At 59.9% G+C, this 8,649-nt stretch overlaps 1 protein-coding gene across 1 annotated transcript; it reads left to right on the forward strand.

The window, feature by feature from the left end:
* Window positions 1-1,262: 1,262 nt before the first annotated feature.
* RNF187 (ring finger protein 187) lies at window positions 1,263-6,495 on the forward strand (the record flags this gene model as incomplete). Its single annotated transcript, XM_080803224.1, has 5 exons — window positions 1,263-1,322; window positions 3,247-3,981; window positions 5,378-5,470; window positions 5,623-5,844; window positions 6,176-6,495. The coding sequence occupies 5 exons, from the start codon at window positions 1,263-1,265 to the stop codon at window positions 6,176-6,178; spliced, it is 1,113 nt and encodes a 370-aa protein (XP_080659350.1). The 3' UTR covers window positions 6,179-6,495.
* Between the last annotated feature and the right edge of the window lie 2,154 nt (window positions 6,496-8,649).

Consider the following 8,649-nt stretch of genomic DNA (forward strand, 5'->3'; position numbering starts at 1 on the left):
AATCATTAAAAAATTTTTACTAGTTTCAGGGGTAGAATTTAGTCATGCATCAGTTGCATTTAACACCCAGTGCTCATTCCATAACATGCCTGCCTTCATGCCTATCCCCCGGCTACCCCATCCCTCCAAGCCACTCCCCTTCAACAACCTCAGGTTGTTTCCTACGGTTAAGAGTCTCTTTTGGTGTGTCTCCCTCGCTGATTTCATCTTATTTTTTCTATCCCTTCCCCTATGTTCGTCTGTTTTGTTTCTTAAATTCCACATATGAGTGAAATCATGTGATTATTGTCTTTCTCTGACTGACGTATTTGGCTTAGCATAATACCCTCTGGTTCCAAACATGTCGTTGTAAATGGCAAGACTTCATCCTTTCTGATGGCTGAGTAATATTCCATTGTATATACGGACCACATTTCTATCCATTCATCTGTTGATGGACATCTGGACTCTTCCCATAGTTTGGCTACTGTGGACATTGCTGCTATAAACATTGGGGTTCAACTCATGCACGCATTTTCTTTTTTTAATTTTTTTTTTTAAATTTATTTGACAGAGAGAGAGAGAGATCACAAGTAGGCAGAGAGGCAGGCAGAGAGAGAGAGGGGAGGAAGCAGGCTTCCTGCAGAGCAGAGAGCCCGATGCGATGCGGGGCTCGATCCCAGGACCCTGTGATCATGACCTGAGCCGAAGGCAGAGGCTTTAACCCACTGAACCACTCAGGCGCCCCTCATGCACGCATTTTCAAATGGATGGCTACAACTTGCTCATTCTCTATGAGTGGAAATTTGGAGGTTCCCCCCACCAAAATAGTGATGTGACAAACATTTCTCCAAACCAAACCAAGACAAATCAGGAAAAGTTTTATTTCCATTTTGATTTATTTTAATAGAACATATTTTTAAAAAAGGAATTCCAAAGGTTTTGAGAAATCTGAAGGTCCTTACATTGCCTAATGGTCTCCCAGAAACAATACTCGCAAAATCCAGGTTTTGGGAGTCTGCTAAATTAACAGTGAGGAAAAGTCTTCTTTTATGTTTCTATTTCTTAGTAACTAGTCAGAGTGTTTTTTCCCCCCTCACATCTGTGTTCTGAACAGAAGATTCTAAACAGCTGTGTTTTGACCTCAAAAAGGAAAGAAAACTGTTGTAATAGAAACCTAATAGAAGAAAAGAATCTACACATTGATGTAATAGTAGGCAACAAATGAGAATTAGGCAAAATGAGACACTTCCAACATCCAACTCATCAGCTGGCGGTGCCCCATGGAGACAGACAGGCTGGCGTCTCGACTGAGAGGCCTGGGCCCAGAGTTCTCCTCTCAGGTGAGACTTCCAGCTGACTATCCCCATAAGGGCTCTATTTATAGGGCAAATGACTGGGTCTGAAGTCAAACATCTGTTCGCCAGGAGGAGTGAGCTGCATTTCCATGTGTTCATGTTTCTGATGGGGTTTTAGAACATAAATGAGGTTCGGTGGGGTGAGATCTGGAGCCGACGACCCAGGAAAGAATTCTTGAGACGTCTTTGGGGCAAAATGGTGGTTTACAAAAGCACGGGACAGGACCCATGGCAGAAAGAGCTGCTGCCCAGGGGTCTTGAGGAGTGGCTGACTATATGCTTGGGAGTTGGGGCGGTAAGGAAAAGGGAGGCTTCATGAGGATTTTTGTATATTAAAGAGGACTCACTCACAGGATACCCGAGGCCTTGCCATTGTCAGGTTAAGGTTGTTTTCCCCTCTAGCAGGGCATGAACAGTAAGACCGTTGGGAGCTACTGGAGGGACACTACACTTTGTCCATCCGCTTCAAGTATCTGTCCGTGGGCTGCACTATAAAGACGTTTAATTGCGTCTACATTCTCTTCTGGAAGCTAGGTTTTCAATGGAAATGCTTTGTTCTTGTAGATTGCTAAGACATTTGTAAGCTGAGGGAGACTTAGGAGACTTAGTAGGACTGTGAGCTCTATAACTATTTGTTTTTCCTTTAGGGCAGCCAGGATGATGTATGTAAATAACCAGGCTCCTAAGGTTTTTCACACAATCTCACAAGCTTCCTTAGCCTGACTGTGTGTGCACGTCCCTGTGGCTGTCTCACCTCCCACCACCTGTGGTGGGACACATCCAAGAAACATCTAGCCACACAGAACAATCTACCCAGCAATTGCTTTTTTCTGTGAACTGACAGATCCTAGGGGGATCGTGGGAGGGGTGTGCGTGTGCTGTTTCTCCATTATATTTTTCTGTACCAAATTTCAATTTTATGAAAAGCCCTCTTAGCTTTTCTCTCCCCTAAGTTCTTTTTTTTTTTTTTAAAGATTTTATTTATTTATTTGACAGAGAGAGAGATCGCAAGTAGGCAGAGAGGCAGCCAGAGAGATAGGAGGAAGCCGACTCCTCGCTGAGCAGAGAGCCCGATGCGGGGCTCGATGCGGGGCTCGATCCCAGGACCTGGGACCTGGGACCATGACCTGAGCCAAAGGCAGAGGCTTTAACCCGCGGAGCCCCCCAGGCGCCCCTCCCCTAAGGTCTTAATTTACCGAGCAGGTCGGGTATGGGGGGCTTGAAACCCTCTTCTGACCATTACTGCACAGAACTAACCTGAGTTTACTAATTACACTTCCCATCGGCTGCCTTCTTAGGTCTGCGCCAAATTTTAAGAACATATTAAACTGGAAGCAATGAGCTCGGAAGATTTTGCATTCATACGGAGTAACGAGTGAATTTTTTTAAAATTTAAAAATTAAGGAGTGCTGAATCACAGTGACTTTTTCATTGGAACTGGGTGCTTGGTTGTTTTCGAAACCACAGCGAGACAGATCTCCATTTTTTTTTTTCTTTCTCTCTAAAGAAATACTAATAAAAGTCCCGGGGCCCGTCGCTCCGGGTCTCACGGGACCTCTTCAGTGTCCGCCTCTAGACTCTTCCACCAGAACCCGCGCGGGGCGCCGGACTGGAAGCCTGTTGCCGGGGGGACAGGGCGGTGGGCCGAGCGGGCGGGTTCCCGCGAGGAGGCGCGTGCACGGGGAAAGGGCCCACGCGTGGCGGCGCGTGCGCAGCGGTTGCACGGGAGGAGCCCCCCCTCCCCGTTTCCAGCTCCGCCCCAACCCCGCGTGGGCGGGGTGCTCCTCAGCTCAGGTCCTAGCAGCTTACAAAAGACTCTTTCAATGGAGCCTTCATACACTAGTACACCAGTTTCCCTCTCGTCCGCGAGTCACGGACGGGGTAAGTGGAGATCCCGGTAAGGTTTCAGGGCGCGAAGCTGTGGGCCGGCCGCGGACGGGGTGTGGAGTGCCCCGCCGCCAGGACCACACGAGTAGCTCTTCCCTGCCAGGACCCGGGAGGCGCGGCGCGCACCCCTGCCAGGACCTGGGGCCCGGAGCGCCGCGGCCGGGAGCCCCCAGCGCGGAGCACACCGCTGCCAGGACCCGGCGCGCGGCGCCCCGCCGTCCCCGCCCCGCGCGGCCCCGTCGCCATCCTGGTCCCGGCCTTCGGCTCTCCGGCCGCGATCTGCGTCCCCGTCCCTGCAGCCCGCCGCGTCCCCGGCCTCGCCCGCCCTCCGGCCGCGCCCTCCCCGAGGGCCCCCGCCGCCGCAGCCCTGGCGCTCCCCGCGGGCCCCGCCGAGGCCTCCTGCGCCCTGTGCCAGCGCGCGCCCCGAGAGCCGGTGCGCGCCGACTGCGGCCACCGCTTCTGCCGGGCGTGCGTGGTGCGCTTCTGGGCCGAGGACGACGGGCCCTTCCCGTGCCCCGAGTGCGCCGACGACTGCTGGCAGCGCGCCGTGGAGCCCGGCCGCCCGCCGCTCAGCCGCCGGCTGCTGGCGCTCGAGGAGGCGGCCGCGGCGCCCGCGCGCGACGGCCCGGCGTCCGAGGCGGCGCTGCAGCTGCTGTGCCGCGCCGACGGGGGTCCGTTGTGCGCCGCCTGCCGCATGGCCGCGGGCCCCGAGCCGCCCGAGTGGGAGCCGCGCTGGAGGAAGGCGCTGCGCGGCAAGGTGCGCGGCGCGTCCGCGTCCCCATCCCCGTCCCCACCGCGGGTCCCCGTCCCGGACGCGGCCCCGTGCCCCTTCCCCGCCCTCCGCTGCTGTCCCGCCCCCACCTCCAGCCCGGGTTCCCGATCCCCGGCCGGTGCCCTTTCCCTTCCCTCTCAAACCGGGTCCCCGCCCCCATAAGGTGCCCTCTCGCCCTTCCCCGCCCTCCGCTGGTGTCCCGTCCCCCACCTCCAACCCGGAGCCCCGCCCCGGACGCGGCCCTGTCCCCCTTCCCGGCCCCAGGATGGTGCCTTCTCCCTCCTCTCCCCGCTCCCGGACGCTGTCCGGCCCCCCCCCCCCCCACCCCAGCTGGTGTCCTGTCTCCCTTCCCCAGCCCGGGTCCCCGCCCCCAGACGGTGCTCTGTATCCCTTCCCTCTCTCTCAGCTGGTGTCCCAGCCCCGGACGGTGCCCTGTCACCCCCTCCCTCCAGACGGTGGCGGTTTCCCCCTCCCCCACTCAGAGCTGGTGTCCTGTCAGCCACCCACAGTCATCCTCATGTACCATCTTCGGACTGTCGTACCCATCCCCCCCATCTGAAGAAAGCATCTCTTTGCCCGCCCTGCCCCCATACCTCGCCCCCCAGCACCTCGTTGCCCTGCCTCCGGGTGTGACGTCACTCTGCCGCAGGTTCCCCTCCCCCCCGCCCCCCCCCCGCCTTTGCCCCCCCCCCCCCAGAATCTGTCTGGTGGACCAGGCAGTGAGCCTGGCTGTCAGCTGCTGGGGTCCAGGGCGCACACCTCCCTACACCCAGACCGTGTTCTCCCTTGCTCTCAGCGACCCCTCCCACCCCCCAGTCTGGAAGCCTTTGCTGTGCTGTCGACCCTGGGGAGAAACCGGCTGTTGGAGAGGGGGATTGTAGCGGGGGCCCTGGATCCCCCCCCATGGAGGTTGGTCACAACAGTATTTTAAAGACAGCCGGAATGTCCTTCAGCACAGAGACTGTGTGGTCCCGCCCACCCCAGGGAGGACAGGTGGTGGGTCCTGGGGTCCCTGTGAGCACTGGGTGGCCCTGGCGGGGGGCGGGCAGGGGCTGCACTGGGGCTGGAGCCGGTGGACTGGTGGGCTGGAGCTGGGTTCTGCTGCTGGGGGACCCTAGGCCTGGGGTCCGTGCCCCCTTGAGAGGCCACTCAGCATTGCTCCCTTGGTGACTGTAACACTGGGGACCCCAGAACGTGGTCCTTGTCCAGTTGCCTGGTTGCAGTCTTAGCAGGTGCTTCCCCGCCCGAGTTTCTTCTGGGGAGAGCTTCGCAGGGCTGCTGAGTCCCCTTGTGCCGACCTTGACCGGTCTGCCCCTGGATACTGCTCGTGGGCCCCCCGGGGCCTCTGACCGCACCCCCAGTAACCAGCGTGTCTTTGCAGGAGAACAAGGGGTCTGTGGAGATCATGAGAAAGGACCTGAAGGACGCACGGGACCTGCACGGCCAAGCGGAGTCCGCCGCTGCCGTGTGGAAGGCAAGTGGCAACAGGCCCGCCTGCGGTCTGCCCGAGGAGGGGCCCCTGAGCCCGCCGGGCAGGGATGCCGCTTCTCCCCGAGGTGGGCAGCGGTGGGGGCGGGAGGCCCCAGGTGTCTGGCGGGGACACAGGTGTCCCTCCCTGGCCTGCAGGGACACGTGATGGACCGCAGGAAGAAGGCCCTGACCGACTACAGAAAGCTGCGGGCCTTCTTTGCCGAGGAGGAGGAGCGCTTTCTGCAGGAGGCGGAGAAGGAGGAGGGGTCCCTGGAGGACGAGGACGCTGACCCAGCCGACCGCTTCGGGTCCCTGCTACAGGTGGTGTCCGAGCTGGAGAGGAGGCACCGCAGCCTGGGTCTCAGCATGCTGCTGCAGGTGGGCAGCCGGGGAGGGGGACGGCCTCACCCAGCTGCCTGGCTCCTGCTAGGGGCTGAACTGTAGGGATGATGGACCCGGGAGGCCCTGGCCTCCACACGCCCTCTCACCTGACGGCAGGTCTGGCAGCACCTGTCCCTCCCTCCTCTGGTCCCCCAGGTGCCATTCTGATTCTGCAAAGGCCCAGGGGGGTAGAATGGCCATGATAAGGCTCTGGCTGTGGGGAGATGTGTGGGGCTGGGGGGCCTGCCAGGGGCTGGGTCCCCCCTCATGGCCTGGGTCCTGGCACAGCAGCTGCCTCTCTTTCCCACCTCCACCCCTCCCCCTGCAGTGATGTCCTGTCCCCCGTGCCGGCTCCAGGCCCTAGAAGCTGCGTCCACCCTGGCCTGGCCCCCAGCAGCTCCTCCATCGCCGCCTTCTGGACACGCAGCGCGCTCCACCCATGAGGATCTGCACCTAGGTGCCCACGCGGGACACGGACCACCGGTGCCTGCCTCGGGTTGTTCAAGATCGTGTCCCTCAGCAGTGTCCCTGTCCCCTTCTCTGGGTGTCCGTGTCCCCAGGCTGTAAACGTTTTACCATAGAGACCTGTAGCAGGGGTGTGCTCAGCCCCCGTGTGTCACGATTCTGCATAAAGCTCTTATTGCTGCCGCTGAGTCTGATCGGCCTGGCGTCTCCGGGGCCCATGGTTGTCCCTGGGCAGCCTGGGTCTTCCGGACCTGGCACTCACCCCCTGGAAATGCCACCCACGATGGGGCTGCTCCAGGGGTTGTGCAGACGTCTGTGTGTGCGTCGGGCACGCCCACTAAGGGTACATTTGCGGTGTACGTGGAGACAAAGGGATGCTCGCAGCATCTGGGTGGGGGGAGGTGGGCAGGTGGGTCAGACCTGTTGTGGGCACTAGCCCCCCCACAGCCTGCACATCCAGCACCAACTCTGTCTTCAGGGTCTTTGTGGGGTCTGTGTTCAGGGGTCCATGCCCTTGAAGCTCTGTCCCCCCGTCTGTCTCCCGGTGTCTTTGCTCAGCTGCGCTGCTTTCTCTCTGCACCATCTGCCCCTCCGGTGCTGTGGTTTTTCCCAGGGACCTGCCTTAGCGTCGGCCTCCGTCCACCCCTTCTACATGTGCACCCATGGCTGCTGACCTGAGTGTTTTTCCTGGGGAAGCGGAGGAACCGTGTGGGCGTGGGTCCCTCCCAGGCTGGAATGCAGTGTTTCCTCTCGCTCTGCTCCTGGGTCCCTTGGCTTCACATTTCCTCCACTAGACGAGCGTTCCGAGACCATGACTTGTGGTCCCATTGTCAATTAGTGCACGTGATGGCAAGGAAGGCCGTGGGGACTTGGGTCCCGCAGTGTGAACACATGGGGCTGTTAAGGATGCTTGAGAGTGGGAGTTGGAGCCACTGTGTGGATTCTAAATCAACAGGTGCATTTCCAGAGGAGGTCTCCTAACCCTGGTTCTGTGGATTTGGGGGTGGTGTGCCTGGCACATGGCCTGCCCTCCGGGAGGGCCCCCCCCCAAGATGGCTTGCTTCAGCCGCTTTACCTGGCGTCCCTCCTCCTGTCTGTTCTGCTGCCCGGCCAGTCTCCAGAGAGGCCCTGTGTCCACCCTGCAGAATAAAGGGGGCTACTGTAGATGGGACTTGTCCTGATGGGCCCCATGCCTCCACTGAGTGACATCGGGGACACTTGTCATCCTGGGCAGTGCTAGGGGTGTCCCTGTCCTAGAGGAGTATGGGGACCGGGAGGGGCAGGCACTGGAGGGAGCCACCTGTCTGTGTCCAGCAGGCCAGGAACATCCCAGGGCGGCCTGCTGTTGACTCCAGCCAGACCCGCTGCCCCCTTGTTAGCTCCTTCATGTGCCTGGGTGAACGCTCCCCGCTGGCTGCCCTGGACTCCTCCGGCGTGAGCCCCCGGTCCCTGTGGAATAGTGTTGCTCCTCCGGATGTCTGCCAGCCCGAGCAAAACGACGAGTTACAGACACAGTGGATTGTCTTCATGAGCTCCTGTCCTCGGACGCAGCCGGACGCTGCCGCGCGGGGGCCTGGTGAGCGCTCCGCAGTCCCTGCTCCTCACTGGTCCCAGGATGCTGGTCCCAGGACGCAGGGACATGAGGGGAGGGAAGCTGGGCTGGGCTCTGCGAGGACTGGGAGCTGCAGAGGTTTCCTGCACCAGTGTGCGGGGGGGTGGGGGGGCGCCTCTGGTTCCTTCATTCCAAGCCCCGGGGCGTTTCCCTCCACTTCCCGTTACCCATCCAGGTGCAGTGGGGATGTCGGGGGTGTTTGCTCAGGGTCCTGAGTCCAGGGGAGCAGGGAGACGCACTGCTGTGTGGAGGACATGCAGTGGAGCACAGCAGCATAGGGAGGGATCCCCGCATCTTATGGTGCTCCAGGACACCCCTGGGGAAGGGCAGTGAGGTGAGGCCCCAGCACTGGGCCTGGAAGTGAGAACCCCAGAGGACGTGAGTCAGAATGTAGTAAGGGGTGGTTTGGGAGCGGAGCCTGAGTGTCAGGACACAGGAGTGTCAGGCCAGCTGGGAGGTCTGGGGGACTCTGAGCCCAAGACCCGGCCCCTGTGGCTCAGGAATGTGCCAGAGCACTCCCAGAGCTCCCCGAAGGCCATCGTGCTCACCCGGACGGCATATCAGAGGGAGGAGACGGGTTACCCGGAACCAAAGGAAGAGCCAGGGCAGAATCCAGGACAGGTGCCAAACACGGACATGCCAGGGCATCAGGACAGTGTGTGACCACCCCTGTGGACCGTGGCCCACTGGGAGACTCCTGATTGGGGCCGTGGAGAGGGCATGCT

Source organism: Martes martes, assembly GCF_963455335.1.
Source record: "Martes martes genome assembly, chromosome: 5".
NCBI lineage: Eukaryota > Metazoa > Chordata > Mammalia > Carnivora > Mustelidae > Martes > Martes martes.